Genomic DNA, 20,440 nt, shown 5'->3' with positions numbered 1-20,440 from the left:
TAAACATGTTGTTGTACGTATGTTGTTTATATAGGCATGGGATAAGAAATATTCAAGTGCAATGGGATGAAACGCGGAGCATCTGCTGGAGTGGATTGTCCGTAATACACAGATGCTAAAGAACTGTTTCAGAAGGTTGAGAAACCAGTAAATTAGTCACAGTTGAGGCAGGAATAATGCATGCTGTTCACCTAAAATATGGGGAACATACTGTATTTACTTTTTTATTTGCATTCGTTATGTTTGGCTTCCGGCTCCCCTAAGATAGAAACCTGAATTAGATGCAGTACACCTGAGATGATCAAATCGTTGTGTGGCAGCCCAGCAGAATACGAACAATGTCTTTATGAAGATATGGAACCGGCACGGCTCAGTTTGAATGATGGGGAAAAATGAGCGGTGGATATAAAGTAGGGCTGCAACTAACAATTACTTTAAAGTTTTAATCTGTCGTTTCTTTCCCGATTTAACCGATTTTAGTTGTTTGGGCTTTAAAACGTCAGAAAATTTCCCGAAGCTCAACGTGACGTCATTTTGTCCTCGACTCAAAAGATGTTCAGTAGAGGATTTAAAAAAAGATATTCACATTTTAAAAAGCTTTAATCAGAGAATCTTGACTTAAACTGAGTACTTTGATTGTTTATCAAAATAGATGGCAATTCATTGAATAGTTGAAAATCAGAATAATCTTTGCAGCTCTTATATCAAGTAATGATGAAAGGTTTGGTTTGTGATGAAATTTATGTAAATTGTCATTGCATGTGGGCCTCACCACACGTGATTATCTGGCACGAATGACATACAATGAAACTTGAAGGGCACTCAGAGCGTAGATGAAAGGGAAAAATTATTCCCGTATCCGCCTTGTGATTCTGAGCCACCTGAAACGTAAGTGGTTTCTTTCTTGGCCCGTGTGCCACCCTTTCACCTAGTTTCACGACAATCAGGCCAGTTCAGCTGACAAAAACATAAAAAGACAAATGTCTTAAAATATGAATACCCATTTTTCTATTTTTAATTGTCAGATTAATAGAATAGTAAAGGGCAAGTAAAACAAATACATTTCCAGTTGTTGTATATGGAAAAAGAGCACTGTAAAATGTTTCACTTGTTCCACAGTGTTCCCCTTTCTTCATTTGTTGTGACGACTTCTAGTTGTATTGACACTTATGCTGCGTCCCAATTTAGGAGCTGCATCTAAAAGGACAACATTTAAACACTCACGCTGTAAAAGTGGTCGATAAGGCTCCTCCAGATTTGGCCTGAGAAATGTTGCTTTCTCAGAGATCACAGCCAGACATCACGGTCAGTAGTTTAGTGGTGCATTCAGGCTCTCTTTGGGAAATATTGCATTACGATGTCGTTATACAGAAGGTCAACAGTCACTGGTAAATTAATCAAATGAACAGGACCAACGGAAAAGAGGTGTGTAGAAAAAAAGGTGTAAATAATGGAAGATGGTGGTGTCCTCGTCTTCAGTTTGGATGTGTTGTAAATCACCGAGTGTTGAAGAGAAATAAACGTTGTGTTTGCCAGTGGACCTTCACGGGTTGTGTGAAGTGAAATGTCACAGTTATACTGTTTACTTAGAATGTTTCTCACCAGTATTAACCACTCTGCTGGCTTTTCTAGGTGATAAACTGTAATGTTCTTTACTTTACCAGTTAACCAGGAGTGCCTGAATGCACCGTTAGTCTTGGTGTCTGTGAAGCCAAAGCTAAAAGCTAATATTAGGACTATTACTAATAGTCCAGGTGGAGTCTTAAAGCATCATTCTGCCTATTTGTTTACTTTTTCAGTCTCATGTTAACCTCAATTTGAGGATTACTATATGATTGTCTTTATTCTTACCATAATATGTCTTCGTCTCATAAAGTTTCAATGTGTAATTTATCACAGATATTGTGTGATTAACTTATTTGAGGTAACGGTCCCCAAAAAACAGTGTTAACGCCATCTTGGATCACTGTTGCTCTCTGTGTGTGATACCGTTTTCTTTCTTTTAATATCACAATTTCAATGTATAGTCTCTCTGCAGCTCCTTAAACATGCTGATTTAAAAAGCAAAAAAAAGCAGTCCAAACTGGTTTACTACTGTAACAGAAAGCCACATACTTGTGTTTTAAACTATGTACATACTAAGTGACTGTGGTGATTCTGGGAACATGCTTAAACTAGAGTTTTTAAAAGCCATCCAAAGGTCACAAACGATGCTTTTACAGATCTGTTTCTCTTCTTACATACATTAAAACACCTGCGTGTTCTTGTTTTTAATGTAACCATGATGTTTGAAGTGCTATACCGATGATTCAACTTATAGGTTTTGGTTGCCCATTTGTGTGTGTGCGCGTGTGTGTGTGTTTGTATATATATATATATATATGTTTTGGTCGCCCACCGAATTTATTGTGTGTACATACCTATAAATATAAAATGTGATAACTGGTGTTCATACTCCGTAGGGAATGGTAACCATTCCACAGCCTCTTCTGCAAAAGTTCTGTTGTGCTTTACTTTCCTTATGCTGCAGTGTCCGATGCTGCCGTGCTGTATTGTTTATTTTATATATATATATATATATATATCATTTTTTATATATATATATATATATATATATATATATATATATATATATATATATATATTTATATAGATATATATTTATATATAGATATATATTTATATACATATATATATTTATATAGATATATATTTATATAGATATATATATCATTATATATATATATCATATATATATCATTATATATATATATATATATATATCATATATATATCATATATATATATCATATATATATAATTATTTTAAAAGTGACAGTTTTCAGTTTTACTTTGCATTTCATACCTCTCATTTGTGTTAGACTCATACTCCTGTTAAAGCTGTTTTTGGTTTTACTACATTTTTTATGTGTATTATCGTATGTCATGCTTTTATAATAACGATTGTGTAACTCTTTTTCTTTTTTTTATTAAAACATGGTAACATAATTTGTATGGCATATTCCCTTTTGTTCAACACAATGCATTACATAGTACAAATACTCTTTAGTAAGTATAAGTACAAAAGTATTAGCATCAAACTTTACTTAAAGTATCAAAAGTAAAAGTACTCAGTTATTACAGTATGCAGTTATTAGCCCATTTAATAATATATTACTGAATTATTAATGCATTAATATGTTCATCACTTTAATGTTGCAGCTGGTTGAGCTAATTTGAATTACTTTATATAATTGTAATTGCATCTATACATTAGTACAGAATATTCTGATGTCTGTAACCAGACCAGCAGAAACTAAAGGCCCTGTCACACATATCTGTATGACAGAAACGTATGCTGGTGTACATGAAATATCAGCAATAGGTTGATATAAATTAAGGGTAAGTTGTGATCGTTTGAAGGACGCAGACGTTACGCCGAACACGCCAGACATACACAGTTCCGTATGGCAGAAACATGCCGGCGTATATGAAAATTAGCTCAAAATTTGTCAGAGTCCAAATACGTCCAACTTTTCCACAGCGGTGTTGTAGCTGACGCATACATAACGAATTATTACACGTATGTCAAACATTGATAGCTTATGTTGTGGAACTTTTCCTGCTTTACTCTGGAGAGATGTATATAAAGTCAAATAAATGGTGATAGAGACAGGGTTGTCTTTGTACATTTATTTGAGATCTCAAAGACACCAGTTCTACAGAGCACAGTGTAGTCTGCAGGAGGGCGCAGATTGAAAGAGTGACTAGGTAATAAACACAACAGGGGACAGGGCCAAACGACACACCCATATTAACATGAAATGGCTGTTGGCCCTGGTTTGATCCAAACGACACACCCATATTAACATGAAATGGCAGTTGGCTTGCTTGACAAAGGGAACTTGTACATTACTTAAACAGTAGACATTTAAATTGCTATTACACTTATCACGTACTTATACAAAACGTATCAGAGCGTCTGGACAACGGAGCTGGAAAAGTGCCATTTGGTTCACGTCATGCTGATGCTGGAGAACGGCTAGAATGCTGAACGCTAGCTGTACTGTAGAAACACGTTTAATAAGTTACTCCGTCGTCAGGCATCATCTTAACATAGGGTAGGAATTATCCACTCGTTATCAATAAATAGGCTGTAGGGTTCACCGTCAACCGACGTAGCCTATATCTAACGTACCTCTAACGTAGTCACGTAGGTATTCACGTAGGTATTTACATACTGTATTTACGTAGGTAAGTATTCACGTAAGTATTGTAATAGCAATTTAAATGTCTACTGTTTAAATAATGTCCAAATAACGTTACAAGTGATGATCTGCCTATTTCTCACTCTATGCATGATTGCACAACTTTACAAGTTCCCTTATCAAGCCAGGGTCAACTGCCGTTTCATCTTATAATGGGGGTGGCATTGTAAGACAGGACACAGACAGTCCTCTCATCAAATTAACATCCTGATTAACTGATTAACTTACTGAGAAAGAATGTTGAGTGTGTCACTTCCTTTAGTGTTTATATAACTGTTAGAAAAGAAACGAAGTTGCTCCGAGAAGCAAATGTCTCTGCATCTACATATATACCCAAAGATCAAAGGATTGAGTTCAAAGGACTGGGTTCTTCAGATTAGAGGGAATGACCTTACAAACATCAGAAGGAACTAATCTAACAGAGAGATCGTCTTTGGTTTATTGCTAGTTTACAGTAAATAACAGATGTGCTGATCATTCACCTGTTGACTGCTGTTTTATTGTTCTATAGCTCATCAGCCGTTTGTCCTTTGTCCCCTGCTGTGTTGATTACTTAGTCACTAGAGTCCAGGGACCAAGTGTGTATAAAACCTCTGTGTATTCTCTTTCTCTTTGCACTCTCCTGCAGACTACACTGTGTTCTGTATGACTTGTGTCTTTGAGGCCTCAAATAAATGTTCAAAGACAACTCTGTCTCTATCACCATTTATTTGACTTTATATACATCTCTCCAGAGTAAAGCAGGAAAACTTCCACAACAGTATTCTGTATTCACGTATGTCTTAACGTAACGTAACTTATGTGTAACGTCTGCATATCTTATGAAGCACACGTCGGGTACGTCCGGTAATTTTGAACATGCTCTAAACATCAGCGTTCAACAACGCACCCCAGCGTAACACAGTGAGCTCTTAACGAATACTACTTATGCCTTCCCTTATATCAACGTACACCAGCGTATTGATATCGGTATCGATATTTTGTATACGTCATATTTTTGTATATCTTATGCATTCCTTGGGCATTCGTCTGATACATTTTGTATTAGTAAGTGATGCGATATCAATAGGCTAGACATGCGTATCTGTATACGTTCACTTTTCCGATCTGATGGAAAGTTGGACGTATTTGGACTCATTTCTGTCATACGGATATGTGTGACAGGGCCTTAAAGGAACAATATTAAGCTACAAACTGCTCAAGTTTACGACCACAACCCCCTTTATGACTGTCACACATCCCTGAGCAGAGATTAGCAGCCGACTCACAGACACGGACCCAACGCCAAATAGAGAAACTGGTGTTGAACGCAAAATAAAATGTACTTTAATTAATATGTTTTGCTGAGCTAATATGTTTTTTTAATAGGAAGTTGGGATTTAACACGACGGCATCTATTTTGTTGTGTACAACTGCTGCATCCCTGCCATGCTGGATCCCCGCTGCACAGCGGCGCTGAAGGCCGGCATCTCATCTGTCCATCAGAACCAGCAGGTGAAACAAAACATCTTCATGTGTTTTCAGGAGTTGATGTTCACTTAATGATGAGATGCTTGATGCTATAACTAATGAGATTAGGAATTAAATTAACATTGATTAGGTTAAGACCCAAAACAAAGATCTCCTTTATATTTGAAATTAACATTTGAATCGCTTCACAATCTTCCCTGGTGCCTCTTAAACTCTCAACTGTTGAACGGTGCATTAATCTGTTAAAGTTCAGTTTAATTTAATTAATAGTTTAGTTTTGTTGATGTTAGTTCAATAAACATTTTATTTATAAAGAACTTGATCCTTTGATTTGTGTGTGTATGAACTAGCAGGTCCGTGTACACCGGGCCACGACTTCAAGTTATGAGACTACATTAATTACAAAAAATACAAATACAAAAATTATTACTATCAATGTTTCCTTTGATGGGTGGTTCTCCAAGGTGTTAAAGTACGTTACTCAATATAAAAGTTGAGTCCCATCACTTCATCTTTTGTTTACGATGCATCATTTTGAGTTATTAGTAATAATTGTATATTTTAGTATTACTTATAAAATCTGCTACAAGCAATTCACGCTACATAATGTTACTTTACCTGTAATATATCATAATGTATGAGTTGATTAATATCTTAAATCTTTACCTGTAAAGTAACTAAAGAGTAAAAGTACAATTGTCAACTATTTTGGTAATAAATCAATAGCCTAAAAGTTGTCAAGCAAAAATGAGAAATATTCTCTGCTTCTAATCTCATATTAGAGTTTGCTGCTTCTCTGTTTGGTATCATTGTGACGTGATTATATAGTTTTTGGACTGTTCGTACAGACTTAGATAAAACATATTTTTTTAATGGTGGTAATTCAAAAAATGAATCACCTTCCGGTAAGAAATGAACAAATATAGAAGTTAGAGCTTTGTTGTTATTTAATGAAGAGTCAGATGTGTTCAACAGAATCAATCGTTTTCAGCTGAAAGGACAGAAAGTGTCTGAGTGAACAGAAACACAAGTCATTCATACAGTAGAATTGAACGGGCAGGATCAGGTTAAACACACTTCTGTCTACCACATGGGAACAAAAGGCACAGAGACATCACACGTGTTAATTACAACCCTTAACATCCGTCAGCTAATCACCTGACAATATGGTCAAAGTGGCGCCTTACTGTCTGTCAAATGGCTCAAGAACTCTTTTGTCCCCCTGGTCATAAGACTGTACAACTCCTCTCGGGGATGGCAGGGGGATTCAAACCAAAAACAGTGATCAATGTTGCAGTGTATTTTTGTATTTATAACAGCCTGTATTTTTTACTTTTGTATTTATATCAGCCTTTATGTCTTATTTTTATTTTTACTTACGTTTTAAATGCTAGCAGAAACAGGGACATCAGACATGTGTATGTATATATAACTGTGAGATAACACAGTGTTAGTGACTGTGAGGCCAAATGTCAAATAAAACAAGAAGACTATGATACATTTCCACAACACACAACTTTTTCCCAACAGCCTCATGCTGAACTTCAGTGGATGTTTTGAGTTACAACCAGACGGGATTGAACAGATTATGAATGGTCCATGTATTATTGCAGCAGCTGGTCAACATGTATTTTTGTTACCGGAAACAGCAGCACACAGTTTTCTGGGAATTTGCTTCCGGTCATATTTCTCCCCCTGATGAGTATGATTGGGAATATGGAGTGAAATTTGATGATGTCTGTCACAGAGTCAAACATCTGAGGAGAAAAATGACGAGAGCTTCAGTAAATATAATGAAGAGAAAGCTTGTTGAACTCTCTTTTTGAATTGTGTCCACTCACATCGTTTGATCGTTGTCCTGTCCCCAGGGCGTACTTGCTGGTGCTCTCCATAAACCGGATTTTTACATTGTAAACCTTCTTCTCGTGATACACGGCCAACACCAACGGCTCGCTGTCGGTGTTGATGGAGCAGTCTCGTACCAAAAAGGCCCCGTCCTAATGTGAGTAACAAAAGAAGTTTAGCTTCAGATGTATTCAGTATTGTATTCATGTCATATTAGAGGAAATGCAATACCTTGTTCACCAGGTGTAAGGCGTGCTCAGCATCTGCTACGAGTACAAGCCCCAACGTACCAGTCTTCTTCACAGCTGGTCTGCCCAATATCAGAGGTGGTGGAAGAAGTATTTAGGTATTTAACTCAAGTAAAGCAGCAATAATACAGGGAAAAAAATCATAGATATACAATATTTTATCATTTTATTTCTATTGTAAAAATACTAAAGTAAAAGTCCTGCATTTAAAATCTTACCCAATCTTAAAAAAAGAATCAAAATATACTTAAAGCACAATAAGTAAAAAAAAAACTAATTTTGCAGAATGGCCCATTTCACAATCATATATATTATATTATTGTATTAGAATTAGTTGCTCATTAACATGTACATCTCTTCTAAAAAGGAAGAAGTACTCAGATCTTTTACTTAAGTAAAAGTAGCAATAATACAGTAAAACAAGATACTTTCTTACAAGTAAAAGTCCTGCATGGAAAAACTTACTTAGCAAAAATACAAAAGCATAAGCATCAAAATATTCTTAAGTAAAAATATCACTTTAATGTTGCGGCTGCTAAAGATGAGGCAACTTTGAATTACTTCATATACTGCCACGTAACTTAAATATAAAATAATATATCATCATTTTTTATTAATAATCTTAATCTATAAACCTCTCTGGGAACCATCACCTTATCGTGGTGGAGAGGTTTGTGTGTCCCTATGAACCTGAGAGCTGTGTTGTCTGGAGCCTAGTGCTCCTGGTAGGGTCTCCCAAGGCAAATTGGTCTCAGGTGAGGGGCCAGACTAAGAATGGTTCAAAAACGACTTCATGAAAGAAAGGGAAAGGAAAGGAGAGACCCTGCCCGGAGGAAGCCCGGGGCCCCCGTCTGGAGCCAGGCCCAGAGGGAGGGCCCGACAGCCTGGTGGCCAGGTTTGCCACGGAGCCCGGTCGGGCACAGCCCGAAGAAGCTACGTGGTGCCTCCCATCCATCCATCCTGTGGGCCCACCACTCATGGGAAAAACCCCTGGGGTCGGGTGCGCTGTCACACGGGTGGCAGTGATGGTCAGGGACCTCGACGGACCAGACCCGGGCAGCAGAGGCTGGCTCTGGGGACGTGGAACGTCACCTCTCTGTGGGGGAAGGAGCCAGAACTAGTGCGGGAGGTGGATCGCTACCAGTTGGATCTGGTGGGGCTTACCTCCACGCACAGTCTTGGCTCTGGAACCGTACTCCTGGATAGGGGTTCGACTCTATTCTTTCACTAGCCCCCGGCTGAGCGCCGCTACGTTGGAGTTTATCCCGGTGGACGAGAGGGTCGCCTCCCTACGCCTTCGGGTTATGGGGGGGAAAACTCTGACTGTTGTTTGTGCCTATGCCCCAAACCGCAGTTCTGAGTATTCGGCCTTCTTGGAGGCCCTGAATGGAGCCCTGCAGGGGGCTCCAGTAGGGGACTCCGTAGTCTTGCTGGGAGACTTCAACGCACACGTGGGAAACGATGGAGACACCTGGAGAGGCGTGATTGGGAGGAAGGGCCTCCCTGATCTAAACCCGAACGGTCGTTTGTTGTTGGACTTCTGTGCTAGTCATGGAATGGCCATAACAAACACCATGTTCGAACATAAGGATGCTCATAAGTGCACGTGGTACCAGAGCACCCTAGGCCAAAGGTCAATGATCGATTTCGTAATCGTATCAGCTGATCTGAGGCCGCATGTTTTGGACACTCGGGTGAAGAGAGGGGCGGAGCTGTCGACTGATCACCATCTGGTGGTGAGCTGGATCAAGGGGTGGGGGAAGACTCTGGACAGACCTGGTAAACCCAAACGGGTAGTGCGGGTGAACTGGGAACGTCTGGAGGAAGCCCCTGTCCTGGGGATCTTTAACTCACACCTCCGGCGGAGCTTTTCAGCTATCCCTGTGGAGGTTGGGGGCATTGAACCTGAGTGGGCGATGTTTAAAACCTCTATTGCTGAAGCTGCGGTGATGAGCTGTGGTCTCAAGGTCTTAGGTGCCTCAAGGGGCGGTAACCCTCGAACACCGTGGTGGACCCCGGTGGTCAGGGAAGCCGTTCGACTGAAGAAGGAGTCCTTCCGGGTTATGTTATCCGGGAGGACTCCGGAAACAGTTGCAGGGTATCGAAGGACTAGAAGGGCGGTAGCTTCTGCCGTGTCAGAGGCAAAGCAGCGGGTGTGGGAGAAGTTCGGAGAAGCTATGGAGAAGGACTTTCGGTCGGCACCAAGGTGCTTCTGGAAAACCATCCGGCACCTCAGGAGGGGGAAGCGAGGAACCATCCAAGCTGTGTACAGCAAGGGTGGGACCCTGCTGACTTCAACTGAGAAGGTTATCGGCCGCTGGAAGGAGCACAAAATGTACTTACGTACAGTACTTGAGTACATGTACTCAGTTACTTTCCACCTCTGAATATTGACTCTACACCTATAGACTTTTTAATTCCTTTATTAAGTAGCAGCGAGTATACCTGTTCACGCTTTTCCATTGGAGCAAATTCATGTTGGTCAAGGTCTTCTTTAGTTTGAGGCCACTCATGGTGAAGACGTTTTGATGGCACCCTTTCTGTAAGTAGACATTAATGTGGACTCATTTCATCAATAACTGTATAATGATACTGATGAACTATAACGTAACTTACCTAGACTTAGTTGTGACCTAAACAAAAGAAGAAGGAATGAATCAAACATGAGAGAATTTGACAAAATTGTCCTGAAAAGCCTGAGAAATTAAAGTCACACCTTGTTTCTATATCATTTTCCAAATTCAGAGAATGTCTTTGATTGGTTTGAAGGGATGGACCTCCTTCAGCACCACGTAGACCTGAAACATATTCAATGTTATTACAATAGTAAAGATGTTTTAAAAAAAAAAGTGTTACATTTACACCTTTGTAGCTCTTACCTTTGGTGTGTGAAGTGAATTCTGCCTATTAAAAGTATTAAATAGACAATTAGACTTAAAAAACAATATTGTAAGATAGTTAAGGCGTCCTTTCTAGTCTGGTTACAAGTTTAGTTTTTTTAGAATAAAATATAATGTACAAAATTATAATGAAAAAGTGCAATTGATTTTAAATAAATAATAACTATCATTTATTTTGCATGAAGTAAAAAAATACTTAAAGACATAGTGTAGGAAATTCAATGATTATTGAAGTCGATAAATAAATAGCAAAGTCAAAAGAAAATCTGACACATTATTCCTTGGCTGTGATAATGCTGCAAGTTTGACAACTTACTTTTTTAGCCGCTCTCTTCCCTCTGAAATGAAAAAGGGGCATTCTTTAATAATAACATCACAATATGCATCAAAGAAAACCTCAAGCCTATTTTATTTAATAAGCATGGTACCGTTTAATATAGATCCAAATACAGAGCAGAGAGTTTATAGCTCACTTTCAACTCTTGTCACTAGTTGGGCTTTGACATGTGCAGTGTAGGAAATACAATAAAATACACATCACACATTACCACAATACATCAATGCATCTTGATAATTAACAATACAATTTACAAAATATTTAACCCTAACCCTAACCCCTAACCCTAGTGTCGTGGATATTTATCGCTCACAACATTGTGGTATGAAACAGAGAGGAATCAATAAAGCACAGACACAGATATAGTTGATTAATTATTATTTCGTTGTACAACAAACAATAATAATGAGAACACTACCTGCTTCCAAGCACAACCGCGTAGTGTCCCCACTCACAAAGAGTATCTACCCCTTATACTTGAGTTCTTAATGAACACACACACCTTGTCTCCCCAGCATACATTGAAGCACATATGATCATGACACCAAAATAATCTAAAACAGATGTGAAGGTCATTTCCTCATGATCATTAAAGGGTTCCCTTAACTTCATTAGAGCATGGAGTCCATGTCAGTCATGTCAAATTATGCACATATGGCATGGGTCATACTCAGGGCTACATAGGTCATACATTGCAAACTTAATAAATAAGACATTGTTCATTAGATTATCTTAACACTAGGGTTACATATTTAGTTAGGGTTTACTCTGGTTTGCTTTTATCCAGCACTTAACCTTTGCTGTAAAGGTGTTTCAGAGTTGACAGTATATGTGGACAAAGCTGATTGTCCAAATGTTTTGATGGTATTTTACAGGTTGTCACCTTTCTGTGATTCCTTTTCTAACCAGCAGATGGTGTTAACACCACACTGTTCAAACTATAAAACTAAGAGGATACAGAGAAACAAGTTACAAAAAGGGTCAAACTCAACATCAGCTGACGGTCTGTCTGTCCTGCTACAACAGTAAGACAGCAGTACTCACTCTCTGCTGCAGGGCTCGTGTAGAGTCAGCCCGGGCAAGTGATTCACTAACTCCGAGGTCAACGCTGGAGGAGGCGGAGAGCATCTGAGAAGTGCACAGACTTTAGTTGTGAGTCCATTCCTAATTTTAACCCAACAGTGAATAACTTGAATAGTAGTAGGAGAAACATTACCTGTGTGAGCGCTGTGATATCAGAAAGAGAGAAAAGTCATCACTTATTTTATGAGTTGCAATCAACATGATTTATTGAGACAAAAAAAAGAAGGTGTTTACCTGTTCTACTGGCTGCACAGGTGCAGACCTCTTATCTGTAAGAGCAACATGTCAATATAATATGACATATAATATGTGGGATGCTTCTGAGGTCTGAGGCTGGTGAAAGTAAAGTTAAATCTTCAAAGTTGTTTTTACCTATTCTGGTCTTTCTCCTGCCGGGCTTCAGGTCTCTATTTATAGCAGGCCCTGTGACTAAAAATCACAAAAGTACAATTTTGATGTTATGATATCTCAAGAGGGAAATTTGACACTTTTTATAAAACAATGTTGGTGATTTTAATTTTAAATACTAAATAAAAAAGGTGTTAAAAAGCATTACGTGTGATTTACAAGAGCTATTGCTAACTTCACTGCCTGCCTCTTGTAGTGTACACGTTAGATCTATTTCTTTGAAAACAGCCGACGTAGGTTTAATGGACTGAACCATGCCGTCCAAAAAATAAATCTCTGCAGAGGTAGTTTTGTGTCTTTGAGTTAGAATTAGAATCCTTTCATATTGCAGAGAGCCATTAAAGTTAATGTTGAATCTTAAATAATGCAGGTTAAGTGACTGTGTGTACATTTTGCTGAGTAGCAAAGTCCTTTGGCCAAGTAAAAAGAAAAAAGTTGACGTCAGCTAACATTAGCCGCCATGATCGACTGGTACCAGGTCAAGTAAGACTTCCCCACGATAATGCAAAATAAGGGGAGGGAGAGTTTTGTCACGTTACCTGAGGTAAGTGGGGTTTTTCTTGGTAGGCTGTTGGAGTTACCCTGATGGAGTGGAGAGCACATGAAGTATAAGCAGACATTTGCATCAGCACAGTTGTAATGCAGCATTCATTTAAAGAAAAGAGAAAGCTTACACTGGAGAGTGATGACGGGCTATGGGCAAATGAAGACCATGGAAGATCCCTGTCTTGAAAGCAAAAGAAGTTGTGATGCCCCCACTTTGATCGGCGACAGTAATGATCGTATTTTCAGTAGCTCCCGTGTTAGTCGACAGTTTAAACACAACATGAGTTTATCATTGTTGTAACCAGTCCCAGCAGCACACTGCAGCAGCAGCAGCAGCAGACTGTATTGATTACAGAGGGAGAACACTCCAAGTGTGAACAAATTTAAAAGGCACATTCAGTATAAAGTTGTAGACGTGCAGCTGTGAGGCTCCTGGCTGTGGGCCACAACCATGCAGGGAGTCTATTCACACTACATGCTTCCCTGTCTCCCCCTTCGGCTCCTAGATAATTGTAATCTCCCGCAGTCTGACTCAGCCAACAGATGGCTCTGGAGACCCACTGGTAGATCATGATCACTCAGCATGAGCCCCCCCTCTCTCAGATACGCACTGCTTTCATACTCACAACAGTTTGCGGTGGAGCTGTTTTATTTTGCACTTCATTCAGCTTCAATTTAATTATGTTCACCAGAGCTTTTCTGTGTAGGGAAAGTGAAACAAACTCACTCCCATTGTGCCAACTGCAATGCAAGTTCTTCTTTAAAAGTTAAACTTTGAGGTTTTTGGATGTAAGTTTTTGAACAATTCATGGATTTTATGTGCTTTATTTTTATGCATTCAAGGCAGACGTGTCATGCCCCGTCAGATTATTTAATGTTATGTCATGTATTTATGTTATAGTTTAGTTAATGTTCAGTGTTTAATGTCTCTCAGGTCACGTTATGTTTAGTTACCGTCACTCTTGTCTAGTGTCGTCTTGCACTTCCTGTTTTGTTTTGAAACTCACCTTTCCCTCTCGTTCCAGGTCACTGAACTTCCTGCCTTTGTGTGTTTTCCCGCTTCTGTGATCGTCTGCCCCGCCCCTTATTCTTGTCACCTGTGTGCCCTTACCTCATGTATAAATAGTCCTATCTCCCCTTGTCTTGTGCCAGTTTGACTTGTAAACTTAATCAAGTGCACCTCGTTACCTTGAATTATTGGAGAAAACTTTGTTTTTCCGCACATGCCTTAACGGTAAACAAAGAATCCAACAATGGAGAAAAGTATTGATGAAGTGAAGTGAAGAGGGGTCGTGTTTGCCAACAGCGAAACTGTATAAAAACATTAATTTTCAGGGTTTATGCAAAATTGCACGTGTTTGGGAAGTAGTGAGTATATGACTTGGATTACACTGATATAGTTTTTGTTAAACGCAGCCCCCCCATTCACATCAAATCATTAAGACTTTTGAAATCTTAGTTTCACCGTTGATACATGCATGCATTTCTAGAATAGTGAGTAATTGATATACAAATGATCAGTTTGTGGTTGAACTATTCCTTTAAAAGGTCAAATTCACTCCTACAGACGGACACAATGAAATATCAGCCCACTGAGCGACCAACTCTGCGGTTTTTGTGTTTTACTGCTGTTCACTCAGCTTTCGATAAACAAGGTTTACAAAACAGAAACAAAACTTAAACTAGACATTTGTGAGGACTAAATGAAACTTAACCAATGCTGAAATCAAAGTAACCTTAACCGGAACTGAAAACACAACATCAAATAAGAGCTGTGTGAATGCGAATGAAAAGTCTTTGTTTTCTTCTCTACCTGCATAGTCTTGCTCATCATCTATGGGCTTTGCAGGAAGTATGCGGATATGCAGCACTTCCTCCTGGTCATCCACCACGTCGTACTCAGACTCCACAACACTGTTAGAGTCACAGGATCTTTGTTTTCTGTTCCTGCCTGTCCTTTTGCGATCCTGTGCAGAGACAATTGCAGATACTGAGAGTACAATAGACAAATTTCATCTTCATGTTTTAACACTGAGCGCTTAGAAATTGTGTGAATGTGTCACTAAGGTTTAGGACAATCTCTTTCTGCAAATATACTAATGAAATCAGTGAATGTGCAAATCACCTCATTACATCAACCATCATAATTAATATAATTATTCTGAGTAGAGAGCTATTGTTGGATCCTTTCATACAACCTTGATAAGCACAGGAAGCTACACTGAGGTGTTGCGACATCACCTGCTGCTTGTCTCTGAGGGATTTCCAGGTTTTACACTTTACTCTCACAAAGACACTAACACGCACACATTTATAGCCAGTCACATAAAAAAAGTCACACAGTATTAAAGTGTTACATAGTAACTATTAAGTATTAATGGAACATGACACAAAGTGCATTGTGACTGTGTATTTTGGTGCTCATGCGGCAAAGCTGAAAAGATGTGTGAGACAAGGATGAATATATTATCAGTGGGAGCATCAATCCTCAAAGCAGCTTCTCTCATTCAATTTGCTGTTAAAGCATTGTGCTTCACAACAGAGGTGGCTCTTTTGTAATGAAGAGGAGAGAAGAGTCCAAATTGGATTTTTCCTGAGAGGAAATTGATGTTTTTGTCCAGCAGGTGCAGTGTTACCACGAATATGTCGCCAAAGGCAGAACACGTCTCTCTTTGGACGCCCAAGGTTTCTTTTTTTTCATGCTTAATGATGAAGCGTAGGAGTTTATTTTAAAAGACAATGACTCATACAATAAGCATATGTTTGGTGGAAATGTCTTTTCTAAATAAAGCACACGCTCAGGGTCTTATATTGCAAGAGGCGGTTGGAGAAGATTGACTCACGCTGAACAATGAACAATGCAACTTAAAAACTGTCACTAAATGGCTGAAAACGTTATAATAAATAAGTCCATTAAAGTGTAATTAAAAGTAAACATTCTCTATTCTTTCAAGTGTGTGAGGTGAATTTATTATTATCTAATATCATAATGTTTAAATTCCAGAAAAGGTAATTTAAAACTTGCTGTCAGGGCCTCTTTCTAACATCAGCATGTTACATCGTCGAATATTCTATTTTAAAAAACATTCCCCAGTATATTGAGCACATTTTAGCTGAAAATATCGAACTCATTTCTCTATTTAGAGGCTGCAGATGGAGCAGGCACACGTGCAGTCTTCTGATGGCTACAGGGATCTAATCAACCAAAAGGGAAAGCTGTCATCATCCTGCAAGCAGATGACAGTTATCAGGAGGGAACCTTCTTCTTCTTCTTTTATCCCAGTGCAGACTCTGCTTTTGCATTTGTGACTTTACATTTCTGATTGGCATGATCCTTGTTAAGGACAGAGAGAGTGAAAGTGCATCACTTGAAAGGAGTTCATGTGATTTTTGGAAAGTCGAAGCTAGAGAGCCTAAAGCCAGAGAAGTGAATTTTATATATTGCATTTCTGAAAAGCATCATGAGACGATGTATATAAAGTACATAATAAAACGCATCTAAAGGTGAAACAATAGTGCAGCTCACACAGTCTGTTACAGTGTGTGTGTGTGTTAAGAGTGTTTCATTAATGCTATTTCACACTCTTTAGTAAATATGCACATATATAACCACAATAAGGCATTTATGTGGACTAAAACAACTACTTTAATGTAATGAATATGATTACATGTCTCCTTATTTTATTGATGTATTCAAATGTCATTCAAATATTATAAATCTAATGAGCTTTCTTGAATTTGAGATGGTTATTGCATAAATCGGACTAAATAAACTAAAATATTAGTTCATAATTTGACCTCAAAAGGAATATTAATGCAACCAAATCCAAATCCTGGTTTGCTCTGTGTTGTTTTTGCGGTGCACTAACAATGGCAGAGCAGAATCTCGCTCTTTCCTCATTTCTGTGCTAAAATGTAATTACAGGAGGGCGCTGCAAGCTCCCGAAGCTCCCCCTGGGGACGTTCATGTATAACCATCGGGGGAACGCTGTGGATACGGGTCGGGCGCCATAACTCACCATTATCACAGCAGACTCATGGCTGTTCCCTCCCTCTCTCTGCAGCTAACGAGGGGCTGCAACAATAATGAAAAACATCATTAGTTTGGTGCTCAGCTAAAGAATGTGGCCTTCCAACACAATTTGTCCTCAGACTTTTCTTCCGTCAACAGTTACACACGCAGAAGAACGAGGTCCTACTAAACAAAGCTGCTCGTGGCCCCTCACTGTTCTCACGGATGTATGAATAAAAAAGAAGATATATTAGATCAATCTTTACAACTTCCCACTAAACCTGCAGGATTAGTCAGTCGTTCTGATGTAATGTGATTAAATTACATATTGTTATGACATTATAATGTCTTTATTTTAAGTAGAACTGCTTCTCAGTGAAATCTGAATTTAAATAAAGATTATGATAAAAAAACAAAATCCTTATGTATTAATATTAAGGAATATATATATATATATATATATTCCTTAATATTATATACATAAGGATATATATATATATATATATATATATATTCCTTAATATTATAGGAATATATATATATATATATATATATATATATATATATATATATATATATATATACACAGTATATATGAAGCTTTTACTTTCACAACTTTGGATAAAATGTTTTAATTAAACTAATAATAATAACAATAATAATAAAAAGAAGAAGAAGAAGAAGAAGAAGAAGAAGAAGAAGAAGAAGAAGAAGAAGAAGAAGAAGAAGAAGAAGAAGAAGAAGAAGAAGAAGAAGAAGAAGAAAGAAAGAAAGAAAGAATATTACAGAGTTCCTCTTTCAAAGTAAAAGCTTTAAACAGTAAAACACATCATTGTTCAGTCCGGTACAGTCAGAGGTTTTGTAACTACAGTCTTATTGGTAGCTTAAAGTTGCTAATGTTAGCTAATGTTTGGAGGGATACAGCTGTCTCACTGACTGACACTATCTCGTAGCCCTCACTTGTGGTCAGAGTGGCTGCCCTTCAGCAAGAGTTACACAGTTTTGCTTTAACAAAGCAGAGCACCCAATTAATATAATTTGTTTTGCTTTGCCAGAAGATAAAAGTCGGGTGTCATCCGCATAGTGTAGACAAAACGATGCCGTGTAAAGATACAAAGTTATCATTCGTCTGAAGGAGTTTTATAAAGTAATAACCTACAACAATAGCAACAGTATCAAATGCACTGAATTTAAGCAGGTGTAGCTCATTATAAATGTCCCAGTATTCTTCTCAGTGCTGGTTTTACCACTTTCTCTTCACATTACTTATCTGAAAATAAATGGCGAAAAGAGGACCGACACTGATACGTGGGTATTTGTAACATGTGTTCTATTTATGAGTTTCTTTAAGACATATTATCCATTTTAAAATCATGTTTCCGGGGTAGAAAAACAAACAAGATCCGGACCAATCAATCACTCTTTGATTGACAGGTTTTTATCTTTGAATCCTTTTGGCTGTGAAGGAAAACAAAACAGGAAGCAGGAAGGACACCTACCCAAAATAGAAGGCCCAGCCCAGGGATTGAGAAAACGCCAGGAGACATTACAGGCGACCAACTCACAGTCCCACAAGGGAGAATCAAACTCAGTATTGGATTTGGCAGTGTGGGGCTGTCTGTCTGCTTTGAAGAGCTTACTGGGCCATGAGAAGTGGCGTTGGATGAGATGTATGGAGAGGAAGGAGATTAGATACATGGAGCTAGCATCTGAGGTTGAGCAGTTAGTCTGGAGAATAAACTTCTGCCCCATGGAAATTGGGTGCAGAGGATTTGTGGCGACTCAAACCACCAGGCTACTTAAGGATTTGTGACCCGGCTTTGCTACGGGCATCAAGAAAGTGCTGTGAACTGCAGACAGCGAGAAAGAGTTCAGTCTGAGGACAGAAACAATATCATCAGGGATCAAACCAAGACATGCTGGAGATTGTTTGTCATAAAATGTTACTCACTGACGTAGATATTTATGTGTTAGATTCGTCCTCTGCTAGTTTGTTTTGTGGCAGTAAAGTATTTATACAGTTCTTTTTAAAGCCAGTACAGATGTGTTTGATATGTGTGCATCTATTCAAGTTCTAACACTAATTAATGATAATAAATGTGTTTCTTGTGATGTTTTTCTTTTGTAGATTTGGTGTGAAGTATACAATGTTATTTATAATGCTGTTTCAAAATGTCTTCCTTGGCCCATGCTACACCCTGTCACCAAGTTTCATGAAAATCGGGTGAAGAGTTTTTCCGTAATCCTGCTGACAAACAGACAAACAAAGCAACAAACAAAGCAACAAACAAAGCGAATACATAACCTACTCGTCGGAGGTAATGAGTTGACTGTACATCGCAGTTCATGTATCGCTCTTAATCTAAAATCTAAGAGCAACTGGAGACTTGTTTTTGAGTTTTAATCAAAGCAGGATTCTCAAGATTCTCCTCTTTCAAAGCTCGTCTCTTCTTTATATTACCATACTTGTCATTTTCATCTATTTTTACAACAGAACCAACTTTTCACAGCTTTTTTAAAAGAATTTTACAAACTCACAAATAAAGCAGTTACTTTACCGTTTCAGAAGTCTTGTACAACAACACCTGCCTCAGTCGGTGTCCGGCAACATCGCCCACTTTGGTAACAATGTATGTGGTCACAGAAATAGTCTGCAGTTTTTATTTCCCCTCACACAGACACACAGAAAACACCTAGGCTGCTTCAACTCTGACTGTCGGAGTTAAGCAGCCCACTGCAGAAACAACTTCCTGTGTGGTGAATAACTGGCCTATAACCTGAGGTCTTCACTGCTGTTAAGACACTAAAGGGTTTGTTAGCGGTGAGATTTTTCTTCTTCTACAGCTGTTCTCTGATTTCAAACTTTTTGTGGAAACCTTGTGATATAAGCATTTGTTTCTATATTTCTGTATCAACCTATTAATATGTATGAAAAGACTTTGAGGGTTTGATCAAGAGCCTCAGCTTTGACGTTTCCTATGTAAGCTTCTGTCATGCAGCGTTGACAACTTTGAGATCATTTTCAACAAAGAGCAAAACTTTAAATGTGCAAGCTCCTGTAAAAATGCACCTGAAAAAAACCAGGCCCAGAAAGTTTGTTTAATAAATCTGTGTCAAATGAATCTGCCATTGCTGGATGTATTTCTCTTAATTTGAGCAGGAACATGGTGACATTTCAACATCTGCTCTGCCGAGTACAAAAGGAAGCCGGCTGACATTTACTCTTTTCATCGGATCATCATCTGGCTTCATTTTTTTTTTTACATCAAACAAGAAGGTGAACCCAAATTACAATTTGTGACAATGTATTCAAGCTTAACCTT

General features: G+C 38.4%; 1 protein-coding gene across 1 annotated transcript; it reads right to left on the bottom strand.

Annotated features, from left to right (window-relative positions):
- Positions 1-6,667: 6,667 nt before the first annotated feature.
- Positions 6,668-19,787, bottom strand: clnk (cytokine dependent hematopoietic cell linker). Its single transcript, XM_029441851.1, is given in 18 exon segments — positions 6,668-7,495; positions 7,580-7,735; positions 7,815-7,850; positions 7,852-7,893; positions 10,277-10,371; positions 10,448-10,464; positions 10,548-10,629; positions 10,711-10,735; positions 11,048-11,069; positions 12,113-12,196; positions 12,285-12,295; positions 12,386-12,420; positions 12,524-12,580; positions 13,099-13,141; positions 13,234-13,286; positions 14,919-15,072; positions 17,125-17,180; positions 19,676-19,787. Coding segments are annotated over 17 exon segments (1,068 nt in total). The 5' UTR covers positions 17,128-17,180; positions 19,676-19,787; the 3' UTR covers positions 6,668-7,342.
- Between the last annotated feature and the right edge of the window lie 653 nt (positions 19,788-20,440).

The sequence above is a fragment of the Cottoperca gobio genome, chromosome 10, assembly GCF_900634415.1.
Source record: "Cottoperca gobio chromosome 10, fCotGob3.1, whole genome shotgun sequence".
NCBI lineage: Eukaryota > Metazoa > Chordata > Actinopteri > Perciformes > Bovichtidae > Cottoperca > Cottoperca gobio.
This window is presented reverse-complemented; position numbering and strand designations above follow the sequence as displayed.